Source organism: Hemiscyllium ocellatum, chromosome 21 (genome assembly GCF_020745735.1).
Source record: "Hemiscyllium ocellatum isolate sHemOce1 chromosome 21, sHemOce1.pat.X.cur, whole genome shotgun sequence".
Lineage (NCBI taxonomy): Eukaryota > Metazoa > Chordata > Chondrichthyes > Orectolobiformes > Hemiscylliidae > Hemiscyllium > Hemiscyllium ocellatum.
Genome location: NC_083421.1, coordinates 42,477,613 through 42,505,330, shown reverse-complemented (window position 1 = coordinate 42,505,330; position 27,718 = coordinate 42,477,613). Strand labels below are relative to the sequence as shown.

The 27,718-nt window shown below is 38.8% G+C and overlaps 2 protein-coding genes across 4 annotated transcripts in view; both read right to left on the bottom strand.

Moving 5' to 3' along the window:
• Positions 1–27,718, bottom strand: part of LOC132825844 (rab GTPase-activating protein 1) — a 182,319-nt gene that overhangs the window by 58,559 nt on the left and 96,042 nt on the right. For all 3 annotated transcript variants that reach the window (XM_060841384.1, XM_060841386.1, XM_060841385.1), the window contains one exon: positions 24,217–24,367. In XM_060841384.1, coding sequence (XP_060697367.1) covers positions 24,217–24,367 — 151 coding nt within the window. The remainder of the gene's footprint in view (positions 1–24,216; positions 24,368–27,718) is intronic.
• On the bottom strand, positions 9,928–10,974 carry LOC132826004 (probable G-protein coupled receptor 21). The gene has a single exon (XM_060841710.1). It carries the CDS (start codon positions 10,972–10,974, stop codon positions 9,928–9,930), a length of 1,047 nt encoding a protein of 348 aa, XP_060697693.1.

Sequence of the window (27,718 nt, the reverse complement as noted above, 5' to 3'; positions counted from 1 at the left end):
TTCGTCCATGCCAACCAGGTATCTCAACCCAATCTAGTCCCACCTCTCAGCACCGAGCCCACATCCCTCCAAACCCTTCCTATTCATATATCCATCCAGATGCGTTTTAAAATGTTGCAACTGTGCCACCCTCCACCACTTCCTCTGGCAGCTCATTCCATACACGTACCACCCTCTGCATGAAAAGGTTGCCCTTTAGGTCTCTTTTATATCTTTCTCCTCTCAGCCTAAACCTATGCCCTCTAGTTCTGGACTCCCCCACCCCAGGGAAAAGATTTTGTCTATTTATCCGATCTATGCGCATGATTTTATAAACTTCTATAAAGGCCACCTCTTAGCCTCCAGCACTCCAGGAAAAACAGCCCCAGCCTATTCAACCTCTCCCTATAGCTCAAATCCTCCAACCCTGGCAACATCCTTGTAAATCTTTTCTGAACCCTTTCAAGTTTCACAACATCCTTGCAATAGGAAGGAGACTAGAATTACACGCAATATTCCAAAAAATGGCCTAACCAATGTCCTGTACAGCCGCAACATGACTCCCAACTCCTGTACTCAATACTCTGACCAATAAAGGAAAGCATGCCAAATGCTCTCGTCACTATCCTATCTACCTGCGACTCTACTTTCAAGGAGCTATGAACCTGCACTCCAAGGTCTGTTTGTTCAGCAACACTCCCTAGGACCTTACCATTAAGTGTACAAGTCCTGCTAAGATTTGCTTTCCCAAAATGCTGAACCTCGCATTTATCTAAATTAAACTCCATCTGCCACTTCTCAGCCCATTGGCCCATCTGGTCAAGATTCCATTATAATCGGAGGTAACTTTCTTCGCTGACCACCACACCTCCAATTTTGATGTCGTCATCTGCAAATTTACTACCTATAAAGATCAAAAAATTTAGAAGATTTCCAGCAACAGTTTTTAAGTAGTAGTACACACAGCTCCACCTTTTATTGCTACGAGCATCAATTGTCCCAAACAGATGTATTGTCAACAGCACAAATGCTGAAGAGAAGTAAGGGAATGTTGATAAATGCTGGAACCACAAACAGAAAGAAAGAAAAGGAGAGTGAATTTTGAGGACAGACAACATGAAATAGAAAGAGATAAAATGAGACAGAGCAATAAGGAGATTTAAAACTTTTAAAACCCGCAGTCCCCTAAGTCTTTGTAACTTAGCATGCTCAGATAGTGCCAGTAAGTCAAAAACGCCATTTAACAAAGAGCTTGCATTATTCTGGCTGCAAAGCTAGGTGCTGTTTTGAGAGATTACAGGAAAAGAGAAGGTGGTGGGCAGCTGAGGATCCCAGCGAGGCATTATAGTAAAATCACTAACTGAACACCAGGCTGACTCCACAATATTCACAGCAACCTAGATCAGCTGCTTGTTTTACTGATAGTTGCTACAGGATTTACAATCTATTGTTATTAGGTGTTTAAATAATGCACTTTGAACTTTGAATATTACCAAAATGTTTAACAAAAATGTACTGTCAGAAATTCTGGTTGCAAACAAATTTTTGTTGTACTGGATAAACACTGTCTACTGCATTTCTGTAAACATTTAATTTATCTATGTAATCTAGCTTTAACTTTACTGCGCATCTTTGAAGTTGTTATTTACGTATCTTCTCGGATGTTATAGAGTCACGGAGATGTACAGAACGGAAACTCTCTTCGGTCCAAATCGTCCATGCCGACCAGATATCCCAAACCAATCTAGTCCCACCTGCCACCACCTGGCCCAGATCCTTCCAAACACTTCCTATTCATATACCCATTCAGGTGCCTTTTAAATGTTGCAATTGTACCAGCTTCCACCACTTCCTCTGGCAGCTCATTCCATACACGTTACACACTGAGTGAAAAGGTTGCCTCTTAGGTCTCTTTCATATCTTTCCTCTCTCACCCTAAACCTATGCCCTCTAGTTCTGGACTCCCCCACCACAGGGAAAAGACCTTGTCTATTTTTCCTATCCATGCCCCTCATGATTTTATAAACCTCTATCCGGTCACCCCTCAGCCTCCGACGCTCCAGGGAAAACAGCCCCAGCCTGTTCAGCCTCTCGCTATAGCTCAAACCCTCCAACCCTGGCAACATCCTTGTAAATCTTTTCTGAACCCTTTCAAGTTTCAGAATATCTTCTGATCTTGGTACTAATTTTATGACGGTCCATCAGCATCTAAAATGAAAAGCTTTACACATCTGTACATGAATCAGCATGTGAAAATATCTATTTCCGTTAATGTTTTTACATTTATTTGGTATTCATAAGTTAAGGTGGAGGTTTATGTAGTACGATAGGTAGCATAATTGAAAAGACACTATAAATCTCAGATCCCTGGGACCAGCGGTGTTTTCGAATTATCTGGTCTACATCAGCAATCCACATAAAAGGCCTCCAATAACCTATAAGGGAAAAGACATTGTGACATCTGAAAAGGCTAGGTAATTTATGCAGAGTTCTACAAACATTGAGTGACAGCACTTCACGGCATTTAGCCCTTTCACAATCAAATTTTCTTACAATTTTGTTGTACTTAAATTAAAGAAATGGCAAAACATGGTGACTGCTCTGAGCCATACAGTGAAGCCAGCATTTGTCCAGCTGTAGTACTAATGACAGCATTCAAATATTTTAAGTGGCACAGTACTAGAAGTTATTTATGAGATTGCCACAGGATAAGTTAATAGAAATTAGTGGGCGGCACAGTGGCACAGTGGTTAGCACTGCTGCCTCACAGCACCAGAGACCCAGGTTCAATTCCCGCCTCAGGTGACTGACTGTGTGGAATTTGTGCATTCTCCCTGTGTCTGTGTGGGTTTCCTCCAATTTGCCCTATTGTTAGGGTAGGGGTAAATGTAGGGGAATGGGTCTGGGTGGGTTGTGCTTTGGTGGGTCGGTATGGACCTGTTGGGCCTAAGTAATCTAAATAAAAATTGCCATCATAAAGAAATAAGAAACAGGATAAAATATTCAGAAAATTGAGTGTTCTGTAATCATTGTCAAGTTGCCCAAATACATATTCAGACATCTGTTCACAAGATTGTGTTGACAGAGTGCCTGACCTGTATTGTTAGAATATTCCATTAATGTGAGTAATTAAAATTGGATTAAAGAACAAGTTGGGTTCCATTAGATAGTCATTTACAAATGCATATTAAATATATTTTATTGGTTACATTGTTTTCAAAGGTTAAGTACAAAATAAGCTGCAAATTAATTCAGGAAAAATCAAACTTGAACGACCACTATTTTCAGATAAGCCCTTGTTCTTTAATTTCCTACAGATGTTTTAGAGCACGTGATGAAAATTAGTTCTCCTGATATGTAGAAAGGTTTGTGCTTTTGCCCTTTCCTTTGATTTAGTGGGTCAGTCAGCAAATTTTAAAATGTGAACACAAAAGTGAGCAGCTAAATGCAAGTTTTTAAAAACTTCTTTTTCAAAAAAAATGAAAAACTAGTTTATCCAATTAGACTATTTTCAAAATACTCAATATGATATTTAAAAATTGTTATCAGTAATTGGCATTGTACACTGTGGGCAGTATTATAATTTCACAGGATCCATCCAAAAAGTACTTAATATGAAAAATTCCAAAAGCTCCTGTTCTGTGGTACATTTATTAAGGAAAAATGATACAATCAACAGCACATGTAGTCACATAACCATAAGGTTATTGTACAATTACCTTTCGTGATGTATCAACTATCCAACAGATGAAAATGTTCACATTTTGGCACAATTTTATTACTACAATTCAATCTTGTAACTGCTACATTTACAGTCAAAGTACTTTCCATAACTGACACGCCATCAGTATAACCCAATCAATAGAAAGATCACCCTTCACATGTGGTGTGTCGGTTACACTCAAATCCTAATCTTTCAATCATCTTTCTTACAGCACTAATGATGTTACAAGAGCTTTGAGACAAGTATCTATACATAAAGTACTAAAATTAAGCAATTACTTTAAGTACATTAACAAAAATTTCTAGAAAATGGCAGCATACCTTAATCGATTAAGCACTTCAGAACTCTGAAATTCAACAGATTGCAGGGTGCTGTGGTAGCAACCCACCTTGGGGCCAGAAGGTCCGGGTTCAAAACCCACCATTACTGAAGGCCTGTCATGATGCATCTGAACAGGCGAAAGTGAGGACTGTAGATGCTGGGGATTAGAGTTGAGTGTGTGGTGCTGGAAAAGCACAGCAGGTCAGGCAGCACCCAAGGAGCAGGAGAATTGACGTTTTGGGCATAAGGAATCAACGTTTCCTGATGATGGACTTATGCCTGAAACGTAGGTTCTCCTGCTCCTTGGATGCTGCCTGACTTGCTGTGCTTTTCCAGCACCACACTCTTGCCTCTGATCTCTAGCATCTGCAGTCCTCACTCCAATTTGTACAGCATTTCCAATTCAAAAGGATTTTTTACTTGTGTCTCATTGAGATTTCCTGTGATCAGATTTGCCTTATAGGGCTTTCAAATGGAATATTCACTTTAAAAAATTGTGCTATTTATCAAAGTACTACAGGTTACTCTTCTTATCTGATAAGAATTGTCAAACTTTAAAAATGCATTTTACACATGCCCAGAAACCAAAATGGATCTCCTGCAACTAAAAGTCACTTCTTTTCCAACTCAATATTATATGAAAATAGTTATTTTTATTGTGCTTAGGGGAAATGTTTTTATGCCTTTATTTTACTTCATAGTTTTTCTTGTACATATGGGGAAAACACAAAGCCCCAGTCATAATTTTTTCAGGACATTTTCTAAATAGTGGGTTTGTGTTACAAATCTGATAATCCAAGCCAAAACATGGCTTGGAGGTAATGCCAAGAAATTACATGGGTAGTTTTGATCCTCAATGTATCACATTACCTATGGAATTCAACATTAATGTTTTCTGCAAATTAGACTACCACAGAGAATACTCAAGTATTTTACAAAGTATTGCACATTTATCATTTACAAAAAAAAAACATGGTAACAGACTATCTCAAGCAGATTTCAGAAGTTTTAACATATTCACATGGAAATTGTCCTTAAAAATCAGTGATAGAAATATAGCAGAAGAAATAAAAAACACTTAATTTCCAAACTCTAGAATTAGCAGAAATAAATGAAACTGTTCAAACTATGGGTAATGTTGCTAAATTTGCAGAATACACAAAGATATGTGGAGGAACAGGTAGTGTTGAGGTAGCAGGAAGCCATAGAAGAACTTGGATAGGCTGGAGAGAGGGCAAATAAGTTGGAATAATTAAATATTGGAATACAAATATTAAATAAAAATATTGGAGTAAAACATGAATAAATGTGAGGTCAGAAGAATGGAGTTCCTAAATGGGGAAAGGCTTCAGAAATCTGAAGCCCGAAGAGACTTAGAAGAGCTAATTCAGGACTCTTAAGGTTAACATGCAGATTCAGCTGATTAGGAAAACAAATGCAATGTCAGCATTCATTTGAGGCGGCTAGAATACAAGCAGCAATGTACTGCTCAGGTCATTGTCAGACTCTGCTCAGGCTACATTTGGAACATTGTGAATAATGTTGGGTCCCGTATCTAAGGATATGGTGGTCTTGGAGGTGTTCAGAAGATGTTTGAGGGATAAAGGGCTTTGTTAAACACAGCAGTAGGACTCTGGGTCTGTACTTGATCAATTTAGAAAGATGAGGGGCATGGATAGAATGGACATGGAGAAGATGTTTCCACAGTAGAAGGGACTAGGACCTGAACTGAGATGAGGCAACATTTAAGCCAGAGAGTGGTGATTCAGTGGAAGTCAAGTCATTGAGTGGATTGAAGACAGAGGCAGATAGGTTCTTGATTACGAAGGGGATCAAAGGTTACAAAGAGAAGAGGATGGGTTTGAGAAACCTATCAACCATGACTGAATGGTTGAGTAGATTCGATGCGCCAAATGGCCTAATTCTGCTCTAATACCAAATGGTTTTACACAGTCCTGTGTATTATCTTCACATTTAAACCATCATGTAGATTTAGAAGGAACAGACAAAACCATTACGTCGTCAAGCTTCTAAATCTTCGATCTTATGATAAAAGGTTGTGCTTAAAACTCAAAAGTAACTACCCATGTTTACATACAAGGTTTGATGTCAGATTTACACTACTTAAACAATACAGACAGGAACAAATGTATAAATGTGCTGTACTTGCTCCCCTCTCCCAACACATCACTGCATCTAAGCTCCATAATTTGAGAACCATCATATATTTTTAACATAGAATGGTTACATCACAGAAAGAGTGTCTGCAAAAGCCCCACACTGATTTAAAAACATGATTTTCTAAAATCAACATACTCAAATGTGTTTGGATCAATCAATTCCACCTTCTGGTTGCTAGCCATTTCGACATCCACTTGCACAACATGTCCATCCTGAGCCTCCTCCACCAAACAAGTCCACATGCAAACTGGAGGAAGTACACCTTAAGCTCCCAAGGTGGAAGCTTACAAACATACAACCTTAGCGGAGAATTCACCAGCTTCGAAATCTCCCCACCCTCCACCTCACCTCTCCATCCAACCCCCTTAACCGGATACCATATGTCCATCCTTCTTCCAACCTATTTACTCTACTCTTCCCACTGGCTAATCTCAGCCACCTCCTACTTGCATCCACCTATTGCCATCCTACCCCCTTTCTCCCAGCTCCACCCCATCTCTATTTATTTCAGTCCCCTTCTCTCCCACAGTCCTGATGAAAGGTTCCAACCTGAAACATTGACTCCCTTTCTCCTCTGATGCTGCTCGACTTGCTGTGCTTTTTTCAGCTCCACTAGTTTTCCACCCAGGCAAATCAAATCAAAAGTCCTAAACAGACTTGACACTAACATTGTACTTTGCAAAATGAGAAAGCATTCAGGACAATCTGAACTGTACTCATACTATAACTTCTTAATGATGCAAAGAGGACATCTTACCAAGATTAGAAGAATAACTGGACATTTCATACACCTGATACAAATATATCTTTTGATAAGAACCACTTCCATCATATTCCACTTTAAAGTAGAAGAAAACACTGGAGACAGCAATATAATGATCTGACTTTTATTGCACATCCATGCTTTTGAAAGCATAATTTCTATACCAGTCTCATTTAAGTTTGTTTATTGCATACTGGGTTGATCATTATACAAGTTCAACTAGAACAATTATGCCAATAAGTGATACAGTACAAACTTAAGAGTAGCAGGCTGACTATGAAATATCTCAACTTTATTTGCAATTCTGATCTGAACTGACTGGTAATACGGCTCTATTGAATGACACATGGCAACCATTTCACAACACGTACTGGTGCAGGTGAGGATTATAGCAGGTTCCAGTGTAGCAAAAGTTATTTAATAGTGGCAATTGCTATTCAAAAAGAACAAGCTACAATAGGGCACAAAAAATCCAGCGAGATTGTTGTTTTGCTAAATTCAGAGACTTGAAAATTTTCCACAAATCGTGAAATAGTTGTTCGCACAATATAAATATAAAAACACTTCTACCTGCTACACGGTACTCGATTTGTGTAGCAATATGGTAACAGCATTTTTTTCTGCTCATCAGTTATTGTACAACAAGTCTAAAGCTTTACTCATGATTCAGTTTCAATATAATATGCTGATTTAAATTTTTAATTGCAGAATTATTTCCAAGATTAATCCATTATTTATGCCCAGAAATGCTTTTAAAAATTGATTAAATTTCAATATTCCATTTTACACATATAGGGAGAGCAATTCTACCACATAAACCTGCATTAATTTCCTTTATTATGGGGGAGGGGTGGGGAGGGTGGGAGAAGAGCCAGAAGAGCACAGATCTCTGGCTGCAGGTCCAGCACAGTGCTCAATGATGACGTGGAGTTGCCGGTGTTGGACAGGGGTGGACAAAGTTAAAAAAAATCACACAACACCAGGTTATAGTCCATCAGGTTTGCTTTCATAGTGCTGCTCCTTCATCAGGTAGCTTGGGCCTGATGAAGGAGCAGTGCTCCAAAAGCTAGTATTTTCAAATAAACCTGCTGGATTATAACCTGGTGTTGCGAGATTTTTAACTCATTAATGACACTCCTGAAAAGTGGCTTGCACAGGTAGCTATGGTGGCTTTCTCAATGCAAATCAATGCACATCTTTTAGCAATACTCTGCTAACAAATTGCTCCCATTTAATTTTCTGCCTTTAAGACTTAATTACTACTACTACTACTACGCCAATTTTGCCCGGGTACGCCCAACAACTCAGGAGAGATCAATGTTCTGGGCATGTCCCTTTTTGCAAAATTAAAGCTTCTCATATGGAAAAAAATTGATTATAGTTTGAACCTTTGAAAGGTTCATGGCTTGTGAAAACCTAATCCCTTGCCATGTCATTTAATAAAAACCCATTAAAAGGCTTAAGCTTAGATTCACTTATGGGTCATTTATATGAACAAATTAATGGAATTGTTAAATGTGAAACAGAAATGTATGGCTCAGAATACATTTTGTTCCTTATTGCTTTGGTATATTACTTAACAGTGAGTTTTGAGAAGATTTGTAGCTCAGGTTGAGGTTCTGGAGTAGGTTTGCCCGCTGAGCTGGAAGGTTCGTAATCAGCTATTTTGTCACCATATTAGGTAGCATCATCAGTGAGCCTTTGGATGAAGCACAGGTGTTATGGCCCACTTTCTATGTGTGTTATGGTTTCCTTGGGTTGGTGACATCATTTCCCGTTCTTTTTCTCCAGGGGATGGGGGGTAAATGAGATCCCATCAATATGTTTGTTGATAGAGTTCCAATTGGAATGCCATGCTTCGAAGAATTCTCATCTGTGACTGTTTAGCTTGTCCTAGGGTGGATGTGTTGTCCCAGTTGAAGTGGTGTCCTTCCCTCGTCTGAGGATACTAGACAGCGTGGGTCATGTCTTTTTGTGGCGAGTTTATGTTCATGTCTCCTGTTTGTCCAATGTAAGGTTTGTTACAGTTCTTGCACGGTAGTTTTGCTTCTTGTTGACAAGCACGGCATTCCAACCGGAACTCTTATCAACAAACACACCGACTTGGGTCCCATTTACCATCCCCTGAGAAAGAGAACAGGAAATGATGTCACCAACCCAAGGAAGCCTAAACACAATAGAAAGCGGGCCGTACCACCTGTGCTGCATCCAGAGGCTCACTGATGATGCTACCTAGCATGGTAACGAAAATTCTGAAAACGAACCTTCCAGCTCAATGAGCAAACCTACATCCAGAATTACATAACAACATTTCAGGACCACTTATGTTCAATAGTGTATTTAACAAAATATTGGAAAAGAGACTTGGAAAATTCTCTGCAGAGTGAAATAATTTTTGCACAATCTGAATATAAAAACATTTCAACCTGCTACACAGCACTCAAGAGTTGCCTCGTGATATGGTTACAACAATGCAACTATAGGACTTTGCAAAACTGTCAACTTGTGAACTGTTTAAAAGGGTCTGTCGCTTATGATTAAGATGTTAATTTTGCATTCACAGTTGATTACAAATCCAAATATATATATCTTTTGTCAGTGAAATAGTATGTTTGAAAATTCCTTGCATAGTGCACTAAGAAATTAAAACATTTGGCCCATAAATATTTAAATTCCCTGGAAAGAGTGAAACAGTTCATACACAATTATAAACAGGTGAGAATGAAGTTAGGAATTTGATCGCAAGATTTAAAAAAATTAACATTTAGAAAATTAAATTTAAATTCTAAAAAATTAACTGCCCCAAAAAATGCTGTGTTGTTAACTGTAATATCAAGTGATAAATTGTTCTCAACACCACGTTCATTTTGATCAAAATTTAAGCCCACTTCGAGAAATTAAAATCACATTCAGGCTGTTGTGATGCAATGAGCAAACACAAAGTTGTGTCTTGCACTTTTTAAGTATTGCAGCCATTGGAAGACCTTTTACTCCCAGGCATTGAAGGATTTTTGCTTTCCACATACCAGATACACGAAGCACAAACAGCACCTGAGACACGTTTCAGGCCCTTCCGAAAGACGCTGTTTGAGAGGCTGTAAATAACACAGTTACAGAAGCTGTTGCTAATGGCAAGCCAGGTTGTCAGAAATGATATCTCTGGACTATTAGAAAAACGAGAGCTTTCCAGGAGGAAATAAATGATGTATGGAAGCCAAAGGATGTAAAATACACTGGTGATTCGAAAAAGAACCATAGCATAACGTTTCTCAGAACTAGCTGGATTTTCTGATGTCTCTTCTTGTGTATTAAATCGAGCACGTCTTTCTCGGATTTCCTTAGTGTGGTGTTGACATATTCTGAATATGTTGAAATAAGTAAAACAGACTACAAAAGCAGCAGGAGCATATAGTAAAGCCACAATAAATCCTGCAAAATAAACATTTGTTTCCCAGGAATTAGCGCACCATTCAAAAATGTCTCCATGATAGCCTGGCTTGCCCCAGCCAAAAAAAGCAGGAAGGAATACAATGAAGGAATACAGCCAGATTATTATAATGCAAACACGCAGCCTCCACGGTGTGACCAGCTGACTATAAGATAGTGGCTTGGTAATAGCAATATATCGATCAACACTGATGCAGGCCAGAGAGGTCATCGAGACGCTTTTCAACACGGACACAATATATCCAAAAAATTTGCACGTTAAAGATTCGGGGGATCCGGTTGGGTATCGTAAAAGGGACAAAGAAGGAACCAAACAACTGATTCCAACAAAAAGATCTGCATATGCCATGGTCTGAATGAAATAACTTGTAGTATGATGATTCAAAAGAGGTGCAAAATGAAATACCAATATAACAATAAGGTTACCTGAAATTATTAACAGAGTGAGAAAAACAATGATGATTACTTCCAAGAGACAAATGTTAACAGTTTCGTTGTAACTGAATCCCAAGAGACAGAATGGCCGGCTGCTATTGTTTCCCTCCCAGGAAGAGTTCATACTTCTGTTTTGCACACTCCAAACAGATATCATTACGGGCTTTGTTGCTTTTGCAATGTCTCAGTCTTCTCCCTCACTTATTCTCAGACTCTGCTCTGTATTGTCTGCATTGCAATTTGTCTATAATCCAGCGAAGAGTCACTATCCTCAACATGCCTTAAGAGGACAAAGCTATTCCCAGCAGTTGCCAAGCTTTCGGTTTAAGAAATAAATACAGATGCCGGCATGAATAGGCTGTGCCACAGACTGGAGGACAAAAGAGGGGGACACGATACCGATCTTTATTCTGTTGGAAGTAAATATATACCACATATTTTCTGCTTCATCAAACTCAGTGCTTCTGCACATACAGTTTCATAGTCAAGGGGCAGAGAAAACAAAAACCTTTTGTAAAAATGAAGCTAATTTTAGCCTTCTCAAAATATCAGCAAGTACTCCCAAAATATTATCTGCTAAACGCGGAGATTGATTAAAACATAAGTCGTCTCCCAGCTTTCCTTGATGATGTTTTAAATCCAAGAATCCAGATCGAAGCCACAGTTACTGCAAAATGATGCTACTCTAGAATCACAGTCCAATCTGCCGCAGAATTCAAACAGCCCCTCCAGGCATCAATCCTACCTCCCTCACAATTCGCTGCCAAAGGAAATGTTTCCGTAACTACACCAGAGGGTGAATGCAGCAGTACAGAATCTTTGCTCTTGCATTCAAGACTGCAGTAGCCTCTTGAGGAGCTCTATCCATCACCTCCTGTGTATGAGAATGTAATACATTACAACCCTACCAATCTGTCATCTGACAGCAGCAGTTGCCAAATATACCCTTTTGGGAGACTGCGAGCTGAGAAGCTGTTACATAACAGATCACTGAAATTCCAACACACAACTATATTCAAGTATTTCACCTCAGCATACTTAAATGCCTCTTCAGAATTAACTATACACCTGACTCAAATTTAAATGCTTCACGCAGGATTATCATTGATCACTTATTATTCCCACAAAAACTCTGAATAAGGCAAATTATCAAGTCGACAAAATTTAGCACCCGCTTGAAAATTAATACAATTACTGAACCAAATGAGTTAACTGAAACAGGAGGATATGCACCCACGGTTTTCATTCATTTGCACCGTTATGGTGCAGATAACACACTGGACAGCTGGTTTGTGATGCAGAGTGATGTCACGGCATGGATTCAACTCCTGTATCAGCTGAGGTTACCATGAAGGTAACACATGCTCAACTTCACTTCATGCATGGTGACCCTCATGCTCAACCTTCACCACGTACCTTTCTGTAAGGCAGAAATGCCCTATGGTCCTCTGTAATTACTGACAGCTTTACTTTTACTGTGACTATCGCTCCTTAAAATGATCAAGTTGGTTTGTTAATGTTAAGTATTTTAATTCATGCCTCATTCTATATCATAGTAAAGAAGCAATTAAATTATATTACAAAATTAAGAGGGCAGTTGAATCTCAGCAGAACAAAATTTAAAAATTGTATTTTCCAACTTACTAAAAGGGTTGAAGGGAATGAGATGGTGGGGGCGAGGGAAGAAAGAGGGACGAGAGAAGGGGGAGGGGGAGGGAGAGTGGGGGGGGGGAAAGGGTGAGAGAATGGGGTGGAAGGATGGAGGGACGAGAGTGTGGAGGGGAGGGACGAGAGGATGAGAGAGTGGGGGGAGGGGGATGGAGGGCATAGAGAGACAAAGAAAGGAAGAGAGAATGAGGAGAGAGGCAGAGCACATGAGCGAAGAGAGAGAAAGACCATGTGCGCACGCAAGGAAGCAGAGAGAGAAAGACACAGACATATAGAGCACACATCAGTGGGACGGACCGAGAGTGTGCACGCGACAGGAGAGTGAGACAGACTGAGAGAAAGCATGAGAAGAGGGAGGTGAGAAAGAGGGAATGGGGAGAGGTCAAGGGTGGAACACGGTGAGAGCAGGCTAGGGCCAGACGAGAGGGGGAATGGGGAGGAGGGATGGGGAATAGGGAGGGGAAAGGGGGGGATAAAAAGAGGAGAGAGAGAGGGGGAAAAAAAAAGAGGGGGAGAAGAGGGAGACAGAATAAGAACAATTGCAATGATGAGTTCTTCCCACATAATACAGTGAAGGTAACACCCTCTAAACTGCAACTTCTAAAGGAAATGACATTTTCCAACAGACAAGTCCAAACTGTTCAGAAGCTCAACCTGACTCCAAGACTCCACATCCATTATCTAAAATAATATATCAGATCACAGGTCATGGTTATTTGAAACATGGCATTTACATGTAATGACACTCGCCTCTCAAAACCATTTTAGATAAAGCAGACATCAACTCTTATATTCAAATGACAACTTTTTGGGGGAAGTCAAGTGTTGGATAAATATTTAAAATGTAACGTGCACTCCCATTCAAGTAGGTTAGAGGGGCAATGTCAACAAGAAACTTTTCTTTCACAGTTTGACAAACTGTGAATAACTTGTCACAATGTTATATGATGAATTAAGATAATTCCCCTTACTGTATGCAAATATTATAAGAAACAGGACCTATTTCCAAAAGACTGCAAGGATATCCAAACAGCAACCTATGCAGCCAACAATCTCTTGAAAATCTCAAAGCCTAAGAATCTTAACCCTATCACTGTCTCCATCGCTTAATCAGTTGGCCTTTTGAATGTCATAAACCTAGAGCTTTAGATAGGATTGATTTAGCATTACCACCCAATTTGTAAACCAAATTATAAATCTGAAAACTAAGATTTCTCATCAACTACTGCAAATAATCATTTACAGAATTAATACACATTGCTCTGAAAAATAAAGCATACAGTACAAACAAGATTACAGTAGTGCTAGTAGGGCTTTCCTGATGAAGGGCTCCTGCCTGAAACATAGATTATCCTGCTCCTCGGATGCTACCTGACCTACTGTGCTTTTCTAGCATCACTATAATCTTGACTCTAATGTCCAGCACCTGCAGTCCTCACTTTTGCCTCTCAAGTACAAACATTCAAGTTATGATGCATATATGGTGCAAAGTAATGTAATTGTGATGACTAGGAATACCCAGCAGTTGGGGTGGCATTTTCAAGCTTCATTTCCATTTGTTCGACCATTCCTTTGAATATTTTTCAGGCAGTTTTTGTTTTAATTTACTGGTCTGAATACAGTTTATATTCATGAGGGCAATTTAACAGAAATTCAGAATTTGAAGGTTCAAGATTTGTAAATCAACCAAACAGAATTAGACATTTTGACTACCAATTAACAAATTACTTGGGCTTCACTTAATCCTAATAATCCATTTTTTAAAATGAAACTATGCTCAATGCAAGTATTACCAAAAGACTGCTTGACAACAAGATTTACAAGATCAAGACCGCAGCATGATGGCTCAGTGGTTAGTCCTATTGCCTCACAGCACCAGGGACGTGAGTTTGATTCCAGCCTCGAGTGACTGTGTGGAATTTGCACATTCCTCCTGTGTCTGCAAGGGTTTCAACTGGTTGCTCCAGTTTCCTCCCACAGTCTATAATGTTTGTCTCAATCATGCCCACCAATATTTATCTGAAATGTCTATTTTTCTTTCACCACAAGTTGCTCCAAGCTAGTTGTTCTTACTCCAAAATAAATTCATTCTGAACCCTCTGAAATGTTTATCTTAAACACTTGGAGCATCTTCTTGCTTCTTTAAAATATCAGGCCACAACTTGTGTTTAATAGATTTTTACTGGAGTCTGGTACAGTGCACCACTTTATTCATGTCAGTTCACGCTCAGTATTCCTGAAGAATTAAAAAGTTATGTTTACAAAGATTTCTGATCACTTTGGACACAAAATTGGCTTGATAGTAGGAGAGATAGAAGTTGGTGCTGGAGGGTTTTTTTTCAGACTGGAGGCCTGTGACCAGCGGTGTGCCACAAGGGTGGGTGCTGGGCCGACTGCTTTTCATCATTTATGTACATGATTTGGATGTGAATATAGGAGGTATAGATAGTAAGTTTGCGGATGACACCAAAATTGGTAATGTACTGGACAGTGAAGGTGGCTTTCTCAGAGTACAATGGGACCTTGATGAGATGGATAATGGGCTGAGGAGTGGCAGATGGGAGTTTAATTTTGATAAATGTGAGGTGTTGCATCCAGGGCAGGATTATACAGTTAATGATAGGGCCCTGGGGAGTGTTGACAAACAAAGAGACCTTAGAATGCAGGTGTATTGTTCCTTGAAAGTGGAGTTGCAGACAGGGTGATGAAAGTAGTTTTTGACATGTTTGTCTCCATTGGTCAGTGCATTGAGTATTGGATTTGGGACTTCATATTGTGACTATACAGGACATCGATGAGGCTACTTTCAGGATACTACGTTTAATTCTGGTCTTCCTACAGGAAGGATTTGTGAAACTTGAAAGGGTCCAGAAAAGATTTACAAGAACGTTGCCAGGATTGGAGGATCTGAATTAAAGCGAGGGGCTGAATAATCCCCTGGAGTGTCAGAGGTGGTGAAGTTTACAAAATCATAAGCTGCATGGATAGGTGAATTGCCAAGGTGTTTTTCCCAGAATGGAAGAGTCCAAAACAAGACAGCATTGACTTCAGGTGAGAGGGGAAGATTTAAAAAGGGACCCGAGGGGCAATTTGCCATGCAGAGATTGGTGCATGTATGGAATGAGCTACCACAGGAAGTGGTGGAAGCAGGTACAACTACATCATTTAAAAGGCATCTGGATGGGTACCTAAGTAGGAAGAGTTTACAGGGATATGGGCCAAAAACTGGCAAATGGAACTAGATCAGTTTAGGATATCTAACTGGCATGGATGAGTTGGACAGAAGGGTTACGCTTCTATGTTGGACTGAAGGGTTATGTTTTCATGTTTATGACACTGCAAACTAACAACATAGCATGCTGTAAGCATCAGACCAACCCAAAAAAACAGCTGTAATTATTAACTGCATTAGCGACTGACTGGAATAAATTCATTTTGAGATTGCAAACATAACATGCAGATCTCAAGGTAACAGAATTATACTGCTTCATGATTCTAGGAGACAATTATTAATTTCTTGTGACTTGTACAGATAACATCTTTCAAATGCAGTCATTTCAACATGCAATATACTTGCAACTTTAAACTGCATGTGAAGGTAATGTAAAAGAATGGACAGCCTGAATGATAACTGTCAGATACTTATACATACTGTAATTTTAATGTACATAATGTACTATTAAATGTTAAACACAATGGTGACTGTACCATTTGCTATTTCCACCTATCATTTATTCCTTAACCCCCATCTTCTATCTAAAAATCAACATTTTTTTCCAGCTGCCATCAACTCTAAGGAAGGTCACTGGACTGGAAGCCTGTGGAGCTTTTCCAGCAATTTCTGTTTTTGGTCCCAGATGTTTCACAAAAATTTGTCAAACAGGATTTTGACAGTCAAGTAATGAGATGGGGGGACAACAGGTTACGCATTACAGAATTCTCTCTTTCAAACTGCAGATTGAGCTCTACCATATTATGATCGCTGAATGTGTGTTTTAGAGACAGAACTCCAAAGCTGAAGGCATAGGCAGTTTGGTCAAAGCTACTAATGGAGCAACAAAAATCAAGGATGTGCTGGTGGCCAGGATTAGAAGAGCATTGAGATGTAACCTGTTGGCCACATACACTTATCTTTTAAACAAGACTTGCAGCAATACAGGAGATATGGTGGGAGGCAATTTTAAAAAAAAACCTATGTATAGTTTAGGAGGCAACGTGCAGACTGGGTTGATGATTGTCTTTTTAGAAGTCACCCAAAATGGGTAGAAAGAGCAGTATTTATGCAATCGGTTGACAGAGTTTCGACAAACCTCCAGCAAAGTAAACAAAATTTACAAAGCTATTCCAAAACATTGAGTACAGCTACCTACATGAGTAATAACATGGAATATGTCATGTAGAAATACGTGAACAGCAAGATACAATAATTCAACATCTTCCTAATGCATGTATACTACTCCTGAATTATTACGTTATAACTGGAAAAATATTACCAAGAGTAACTACCCAGCTTTTCAGAACAGCCTACAAATCATGAGCATTTAGTTTGAATATAGAAATAGTAAATTTCTCTTTGAAAGTAGAATCATTTAAGTAGAAGGATACTTTCTATGAACATTGACCAGCTATTATCTGCATCACTGATGATAAAATGAAAGCACCTTTTGAGCAACCATCTATCCAGTCTGTCTATGTACAGACATTTTTAAACCTTAAACAGAAAAAAAAACTTGTTTAGTCAAATCCACAATTCCAGCTGGGCAGGTTACACTTTTAAAAAGCCATGAAGGAAAAAATCTGACATTTTACTGCCCCTTTTCTGAGGCAGATATTCAAAAACACTTTATAACCAAATACATTTGAAGTGTAGTGGGTGTTGCAATGCAGGGAAAATGACAATTAGTTTGTGTACCACAAGCTGCCACAAAGAGAAATTATCATTTTTTCTTCATTCATTGGATGAGAGTATCGCTGGCTTGCATTAATTGCCCATCCTAATTGCCCACTCTTAATTTCAAATTGTTATTGAATTCAAATTCCACCATCTCCCATGGGAGGATTTGAACACATGTCCTCAGAACATTACCCAAGTATGGGGATCAGCAGTCCAGCAATAATACTACTAGGCTGATCTCCACTTTGAGATGATCAAGGTAGTCTATGTGTGTGACAATAGAGGGATTTTTTTTTAACCAGGATACAGGAGTTAACTTTTCTGTTGTTCTCTGAAGGAGTGTCACAATCTATTTTTAAAACCGTGACCAGAAAGCAGACACGAACAAAAACACAAATTAATGGAGAAATTCAGCAAGCCTGGCAGCATTTGTGAAGAGAAAGCAAAGTCCACATTCTGGGTCCAATAACCCTTCTTCAGAACAGTTCAGATGCTACCAGACCTAGTGAGTTTCTCCAGGACTGGCAGTTAAACATCCAAGGATTGACAACTTATCAAAAAGACAGGGAGGTGGGCAGAGGGGGCTGGGTTGCCTTGTTAGTTAAGAATGAAATTAAATCTATGGCACTGAATGATATAGGATCAGATGATGTGGAATCTGGGTGGAATTAAGGAACCACAAAGGCAAAAAACCATAATGGGAGTTATGTACTGACCTCCTAGCAGCGGTCAGGACCAGGGATGTGCAGGTTAGGTTAGGTGAATTGGCCAAGCTAAATTGCCCGTAGTGCTAGGTGAAGGGGTAAATGTAGGGGAATGGGTCTGGGTGGGTTGCTCTTCGGAGGGTCGGTGTGGACTTGTTGGGCAGAAGGGCCTGTTTCCACACTAAGTAAACTAATCTAATCTAAAAAAATACCAGGAAATAGACAGGGCATGTCAGAAAGGCATGATGATCATAGGGGACTTCAATATGCAGGTGGACTGGGTGAATAATGTTGCCAGTGGATCCAAAGAAAGGGAATTCATGGAATGCTTATAGGATGGCTCTCTGGAACAGCTTGTGATAGAGCCCACAAGGGAGCAGGCTATTCTGGACTTAGTTCTAGTATTAAGCCAGACTTTATAAAAAGATCTTAAAATAAGGGAACACTTAGGAGGCAGCGATCATAATATGGTAGAGTTCAATCTGCAGTTTGAAAGAGAGAAGGCAAAAAAAATGTAATGCTTTTACAGTTAAATAAAAGGTAGTTACAAGGGCATGAGAGAGGAACAGACGAAAATCTACTTAAATCAGCAATCTCATACCCTGAGAATATGCTCTCTGGTCCTAAACTCTTGCTCATGAGAAATAACTGCTCTGAATCTACCCTATTAAGTCTCATAAGAATCTTATGTTTCAGTAAGGGCTCCTCTCGTTCTACTAAATTCCAATTTGTACACGCCCAACCGAATTTACATCTTCTCGTAAGATAGTCACTTCGTACCTAACATCAATCTAGTGAACCTTCCACGGACAGCTTCCACTTCCTTCATTCCTACGTTTTTCCTTCGGTGAAAGGCCCAAATGCATTTACCAGTATTCCAGAAGGGGTCATTGGAGGATGGGTGAGAGTCTTGACGGGAAAAAACAAGCACAATGGCGGAAGAAGAAAAATTCAATGTTGCGATACGTCTGACTAGTTATTTAAGGCACTACTGACAAACTCTGTTCATTCTCTCCTCGGTCTCTTTTGGTTCAACAGTTCTAACAAAGCTTCCTTTCTTCTTTATTTCAAAGAGAATGGAGTATATAAAAGCCAACAATCCATTTACCTTCCATATTACCTGAAAATGGATGCTAGCATTTTGTGATTTATACAGAAGGCTATATGTGGTGCTGCTTTCTGCAGTCTTTTTCCATTTAAATAATACTCAGCTTCTTTATTCTTCCTTCCTGCCAAAGTGCATAAACTGCCACATTTTTGCCCACTCACTTAACGTGTCTATATCCCTCTGCAGGCTGTCAACCTCACCACCTATCTTCCCATCTATTTGTATGTCATCCACAAGCCTGGTGACAAACAATTACTTCCCTCATCCAAGATATTAATATATTGTAATTAATGGTGGCACTGATCCTTGTGGCACTCTACTAGTTACAGTTTGCCTCCCTGAAAATTAGATTAGATTTTTCCATCCAATAGCTGGTACAATTCTCAGAGGAACCAAATTTGTCATAGCAAGCATCGTTAACGTAAAACTGTTACCGTCTGATATTACAGGTTTCTAATCTATTCTTTAAATGCAACTGCTCTCCTTGTTTATTTATAATTGTTCAGTTTGTTATTTAATTAACATACCCAACAGCAATAATGACAATACAATAAAACAGAAAACTGTGAATACTGCAGATCAAACAAAACCCTGCTTCTTTCAATTCCCCCAAATCGTCCACCTTCATTGCATATGTTCAAACAATGCCATGGAGACCTCAGAAACATCCACATTTTTCGTCAACTGAGGATTCTCCATTACCATGACTGACTGGACACTTAGCCATGCACTTCTGCCCTCACCTCTTCCCTCCCACAGCAATGATACGATCCTCTAGTCCTCATTTATCACCCTACCAACATCCTCATACAAAGGATTGTAAACTGCCATTTTGTCACTTCTAATGGGGTGTCACGACTAGACATATTCCCCTCCCTGGTCAGCATTCCACAGGGACTGTTCCCTCTAGAATACTCTGGTACATTCCTCCTCCATTCCCAATGGTACCTTCACATGGAGTGGCAAAAGATTACCTCCTGACCAAAGGCCCCAGACTCCTCTACACTGGGGAGACAAAACACTGGGAGACTATTTTGCAGAACACAGATGTCTGTAAGAATAACCTCAAGCTTCCAGCTGCTTGTCACTTCAACATGTTGTGTTCACTGGCAAACATTTCTGTTGCAAGCCTTGCTGCCGTTTTCAAACTCAAGCACAAGCTCAAAGAATGACATTCATTTTCCAATTGGGGACCCTACAGCTTCAAGGATTCAATATTGAGTTCAACAACTCCGATGGTTCCATCCTCCCCTGCCCTTCACCTATTCTACATCCAGTCCTTTCATGTCATGGATTGCTTTTAACACTGTTATCCATTCTCACCTATTCCGTGGCCTGTCACATTACAGTATATGGGTTGTTTTTTTAGTACAGTTCACTCATTCTCTCTTCTGGACTGGCCTCCAATCCATAATCTTGTTTACCTACTCTATCATATCTCTCTCTTTCTGGGCTATCTACTCAACTCTCTTCCACATCCCCACAACACCCTAACCTTGACTTCAGCATAAATACCATTTTTACCTAGCTAACAGCTTTGGTGAAATCACCAGACTTGAAATGTTATTGCTGAGATCTTCCCAAAGATGTTGCCAGACTTGCTAAGCAACATCAATATGGCCTGTCTGCACAGCTCTCAAAATTATACCATCTAAAATTATAAATGCAGTCTAACTGTGCTATGCTATATGTATTTTAAAAAGTACTAATATAAGGTACAGAATTTTAAACATGAGATGTTGGCTCTAAATTTTCACATATTGAGAAAATTGCAAATGTTTAATGACATAATCAGCATTCACTGATTCAACAACAAACATTACGTGGTTTGAAGTTATATGATAGATGCTTTTTAAAAATTTAAGTCCACTTTATCACTTCTAGAAGATGATCAAAAATACTTGTAGTGATTTCAAATCACTTTTAATGAAAATGACAACTACAATATAGTATACTACTTCCAAAAAAAACAGAGACATATGTTTTAGAGCTTACAGCTGCAAGCTCTAAATTTGGAACAGAAGTTATTTCTCTTGAAGTTTTAGAAGTTCTTGAAAGTTCAGGCAGGGTGTCTAAATCAAACTTCAAGAATGCATTATTCCCTTCTCTCCCAAATGTTGGGATAACAGGAGGTTCATTAGGAATAGTACAACTGTAAATGTGAAACAGGTAATAACATTACTTCAAACTTATACACAATTCTGTTACAAGCTGGTTTGCCAATCTGTAGACAGATTTATGGTAAACATTTTAATTTGTAAGTCACACTAGCTAGACTTAAGCCTCATTTTGATGTACTATTGAAACTATTACTATCTAGGTTTCAAGGTTAAAATATGAAATAAGAATGCCAATTAAATATTCACAGAAATCTAATTTCACAAAGCAATGTTATTAACTAAAATCAATAAAAATGCTGCTACAAATAGAAACACTCAAGAAAAAAAAGTGATTGTTTCCAGTAAATGACTTGCTTGTTCAGCAATTAAAATAAGGTAAACAAAATAATCACAAAAGTTAATTTAAATGCACACAAATACAGCTTATTCTTAATCCGTGCAAGCAATTGATGTAATTCTGTTTATGAAACAGGAGTCACAAAAATCTGAAATGAGGAATGTGCATGAACAAACACTGAATCAGGGTTGTCCAAACCTTTCACATTACCGGGTGGGGAAGGATGGAGCAAGAGGGAGGTGTGCATATTTCTATTTTCTTATTTGGCGTGGAGCGCCTTTGAGCCAAAGATAAGTTTGAAAAACAATAAATTTATCATTTGAGTAATTCCTAACTATGACGAAACAGTGCAATGCAGAACTAATTTAAAAATTTCTTTGCCTTTTCAGTTCAGCAGAGAGAGAGAGATAAAGACTAAGTCACAAAGCTCTGATCAGTCGGGAATGTAAGTGGGGATCAAGGCCAACTTAAAAAATGGGACTAATAGTGACCTCAAACAGCTCTCCCCTTCCCAAAGTTTCACTTCAGACAATGGCCACTCCGACACTCATCACCAGTTTTCTAACTAGCCCATGGTCCAGGAAACTTCTCTCCCTCCCTCCAAGAATGACCACTTGACACTGTTCCCACGTTCACACTTCTCTCACCACCCCACCCCAAATCCCACACAACTAGCAGCTCAGCCAGCCCTGTTGGACAAGGAAAAAGTGCGGACTGCAGATGTGGAGATCAGAGTCGAGAATGTAGTAGTGGAAAAGCACAGCATTCCTGATAAAGGACTTAGGCCCAAATCGTCGATTCTCCTGCTCCTCGGATGCTGCCTGACCTCCTGCGCTTTTCCACCACTACACTCTTGAGCCCTGCTGGACAAGCCTATTCTAAGTTTACATATTATAGATTTACAGATGTTTACTTAGGTACTTGAAATGTGCTCATAACTGTTTACCATTTACACTACTGAAAACTATTCAGAAACAAAGTTAATATCCCTGCAAGTTAACAGTAATCATGAGCTTTGGATCGTTATAAAAGCAAAAGTTTGTCTTGACTAACAGAAATTTCAATCTATGGTACTTTAACCATTTGTGAAGTCCTACCCTCTGCAAAGTTGCACAAGAGATATATTTATAAGTAGGCAACATCATACAAAATTCAGTTTTAGTCTCCAGAGAAGCTGCCACACCTAAGTATTTTGAGAATTTTTTGTTTTTCTTTCAAGTCCAAAGGAATACTTTTATACCAGTTGATGGTGTGTTCAAAGATAGGCGGAATGTGACACCGGCTTTCGGTCAGATCCTGCTCTTTACCATAAATCTTGAAAGTTCCTTGTATTTCATTCAAATAGTTTCAATAAAAAAAATGTGAAAATATAGACTTCTTATAGGCTAAATGAACACAACTACAAAATAAAAGTGCATTTACACTACACATTATTTTTCACTAAACCCTGAACTTAAAAGGAGGTTAAATTCTTTCAAGAATGTCGTTATTTGGCTCCAGACAAGTCTTGTTCCAAATTCATACACCAGTTTACATTGATACTAATGTACAGTATAGTGCATTGTCTTCAAGGCTGAAAGACAATTTTTTCAGTCAAACTACAGACAGCTTAAAAGAAAGAATACATAGCAAAGGTTAACATATCAACATAGGGGCAATTGTTTTCCAATGTAATTACAACGTAACAGGAACCATACAAATGTATTTTGTATAGCTTCACTAAGAGCTGCATAGACTCAACATCCTGAAAAACCTCCTTACATGCAGAGTGTTATTTCTTCCTGAATACTTTTTAATAAAAACCTAGGGACCAAATACAATGATTATTCTAATAACCTAATTCAGGTTTTAAAAGTAATGCAAGACAGTTTCAACATTATCTTTTCCTCAGAAAAGCACTTTATGGCAAACGAAACACATTAAACAAGTTTTTATACAATTCATGTTTCGTACTTTTTCCTGAATTCCTTTGAAAATGCTGCATTATGTAGAATATTAGCACACTCAATTTAGAGCTATTGGAGGCAAATTCTGAATGCAAGACTAACAGCAAAGACTCTTACAAATGTTTCTTCACAACATCTTTGAATAAACAATTGTTCTTAATTGGATTATTCAGAAAATATTTGAAATATGGAGTTTAATAAGTGGTGAATACACAATCACCAAGTATGACTGCTAGATTGTTATAATGCAGTGGCAGGGTCCCTACATTGTGAGAGAAAGCCCATATTCAATCCTACCTGCTTCAGAAGTGTGTCATAATGTGTCTGAACAGGTTGTTCAAAAATATCTAAATATAACCAGTGAACTCAAACCAGGTCTCCACTTCTATTCACGTGTACTTATGAACAATGTATAGTTTGTAATAACTGCTGCCCATTTAAGAAAGTCTTCAATTTCCAAATTCATCATCAGCAAAAAATAAGTGACATAGAAAATATATACAAGTGGCAATAAATAAAACCTCTGCATATTAACTGATGTGGCAATTCTTTTCAATAAAAGACGCAGTTTGCTTAAATATAGACTTACTTTTGTGATAAGAATTCTATAGTCTTCTACCATCTGGTCATTGTTATGGCATCCTGCAAGTAGCTGCCAAACTTCACCCCGGAGAGCCTCAGGGACACCACTTCTTACTAAAGTCGGCAGTGGCTTCGGTCTTACACTCAGGTTCAGATGCCTGCATTTAATTTCAAATGAGAACAAACTTCAAGTAAACTAATGCACTCTCTCAAAACTGTTCACTCAATGTGCTAGTATATAAAAGTATTGACGGCAATTTTACTTCGTTCAATGAATCAAAACATTTGAACTTTCATAAGGTACTGTAATTAATTGCATGCTTAAATAAAGGAATAATACTGCTCTTCCAAACAAAATATAATAACAATTGCAAGCATGACCAAAATCCTCAACCAAACTAAGCTTCAGTCTTTTTAAACAGAAAAGTAGTAAAATATGCGATTTATATACATTTTAGTATTATTTTAATGTTTGAATTTTGAACTAGTAGCAAGTGAGTTTTAGTCTATGAGCAGCTTTAACTAGCATTTCTGGAATGATGTTTAAAAAAAAATTTGAAAGACACACAGTGTGTCCCTGGGATGATGTTTGGGATTCGTTTGCGTTGGGAGTGTTGAGCAGGCAGGGTTAACATTGAGACACGTGATTTTTTTTCTTTTCAGAATTTATTTTTTGCTTTGAGGAAAAACCATAGTTTAGAAAGTTTTTGGTTTTCAGTTTAGAAGCACTAGTGGAATTTTGATCGGGGAGACAGTTTCTCTTCAAAGAAAGGGGCAATATAGAACTGTGAGCAAATAGGTTAACTAAGCTTAAGGATTCAATTTCAAAAATTCCACACCAGTGTTTGGTTAGAACCCTGAGAATTATTGAAGGTTGAGAAAATTCAAAGCTCGGTTGAGTGACTAATCAAGGAAGAGGCTACCAGGTTGTCAAGGCCAGTAATTTAAAAAAAAACAGGTAAGTTCAGCATACAAATGTGATAAAGAAGCCACTCTCTCTGTGTTCGAGTACTATAGAGTATTGGTGTTGTGATAGATGAGATTGAATTTGCACTGTATACCGAAATCTCCCAAAAAAGATTACAGCAAATGGCTTGATTTATTCTATTTTCTGTTCTTTTTAGTAGAAGGCATGTTTTATTGGTAAAACCAAAGGGCTCAGTGCCTAGCACTGCTGCCTCATGGTGCTAGCCACTGGGTTTGATTCTAACCTTGGTCTGTGTGGAGTTTGCAAATTCTCCCCGTACCTGCCTGGGTTTCTGCCAGTTGCTTTGGTTTCATCCCACAGTCCAAAGATGTGCAAGTGAGGTGATTGGCTATGCTAAATTGCCCATAGTGTTCAGGAATGTGCGAGTTAGGTGCATTAGCCACGGAAAATGCAGGGTGACAGGGTTAGAGGGGATGGATCTGGGTGGGATACTCTTCGGAGGGTCGGTGTGGACTTGTTGGGCCGAATGGCCTGTTTCTGCACTGTGGGGATTCTATATATGCATGTGTGCTTACATTTTAGTGAAGAAAAGCATGATTACCAAACCAGATTTCAGCTTGAGATCTGTCTGGCCCAGAAATAAATTAAGCTTGTACCATAACTGAGAGAATGTTACCATAAGATTTTAATGATAATACACACAACATAACTGGTAACCAGGAAAAGCATCTTACTGATACAAAACGTTTTTGGGTTAAATTTACATTTCAGCAAATTTATCAAATGACTAGCTACATGTAGAGCATATGCCCTATCTGAGACAGGGCCCAGGGTCAAGTCCCACCTTTTCTGAAGTAACCTCATAACATGTCCCAACAGGTTGATTAATAGGACACTAGAGGCAGCCAACGTAGCGTGATTTAGCAATTGAAAGAGTGCACTTTTGCGATAGAGTACCAGAACCAAGTCTCTCAAATCTTTGTAATGGAAGTAGTGATTATTTAGGCAGAATCAACCAAACAGCTGATTAGAGATTAGGACTGGTGAGTATTTCCAGTGTAAGTAAGAGTTAGGTCTTTATGTTTAGATCACTAATCTTTTGTTTCTTTATTTCTGCTAAACCCCTCATCCACGTCTTCATTACTTCAAAACTCTACTACTGTAATGGCACTTTTGGCTGACTACCATATTCTGTAGAACATGGTCTTAACTTGCACCAAGTATCATTCACTAATCAACGCTGCGTCCTCTGACCTACACCAACTACCAAGCAATGCCATATTTTCAAATTTTCCCCGTGACTTCAACCTTCTCTATATCTGCAATCTTCTCCAGCCACATAGAATTATAGAATCCCTGCAGTGTGGAAGTAGACCATTTGGCCTATTGAGTCCATACTGACCCTACATAGAGCATCTCACTCAGATGCACCCTCTTAACCTATATTCCTGTATTTCCCAAGACTAATCCATCTAGTCTGCATATACATGGACACTACAGGGAATTTAGCTTGGCCAATCCATCTAACCTGCACATCCTTGGATTGTGGGAAGAAACTGGAGCACCCAGAGGAAACCCACATAGATATGGGCAGAATATGCACACACCGCATAGACAGTCACCCAAGGCTGGAATTGAACCCAGGTCACTGGCACAGTGAGGTAGCAGTGCTAACCACTGAGCCACTGTGCTAATATAATTGCAATCCTTGCAAGATATTAACAGTAATTTAATTCTGGCCCTCTTGAGGGGCCTTGATTTTAATTGCTCTATTCATGGCCAAGCCTTCAGCTGCTTAGACCTTAAAGCCTAGAATATCATTACCTCTCAACCTCTTTGTTCTTTCAAAATGCTCCTTAGGAATTTCTCCGGCAAAGTTTTTGATGATCTGTCCCAATATCACTATGTCCAGAGTCAAATTTTACTTTCTGCCTCACCCCTGAAGAATCTAGATATACTGTTTCACATGAAGAACGCTATTTCATACATATTATTTTCATTCTTCTTTTAAAACTATGGAATGTTGTGCTTGTACAAAAGCTGCTATATATGCTTACAATAATGGTCAGTGAAGTTGAAATTTACTTTGTATGCAAAACATTTCAGAGTGAACTGTTCAAGAAATTCACAATTTTTATATAAAGTAAAACAAAGAACAGAGGGTGCTGGAGACCTAATACAGAAATTGGAAACAGAAATTGGAGAAATTCAGTAGGTCTGGACAGATCCATGGGGAGAGTAATGTTTCGAGTCTGGTGACTGTTTATCAGAACATAATTATCATCTTCAGCTGTAATAGTGAATCAACTGATAACACTCTCTTTGGTCAGAGATTGCAAACTGACTGCTTACGTCTGTAATTATGTCAGGGCAGAGCTCAGAACTTGCACTCGACTGAATACAAGACATTATAGAATGAAATGAAAAATCCCTCATCAGCAGAGAATTTTGCTGGTAAGAGATGCAAACAGTAACGGATAAGGTCTACTTGGATAATGGACAGCTTGAAATAGAACTAACAAAGTTTCAAAATTAAATAAAGATAAGAAAATCCTTGTTCAAGGAATGACTCAGTTGCCGC

Coding starts and splice junctions, on each gene's coding strand:
- LOC132826004 (XM_060841710.1), bottom strand. CDS start 10,974: ATGAACTCTTCCTGGGAGGGAAACAATAGCAGCCGGCCATTCTGTCTC.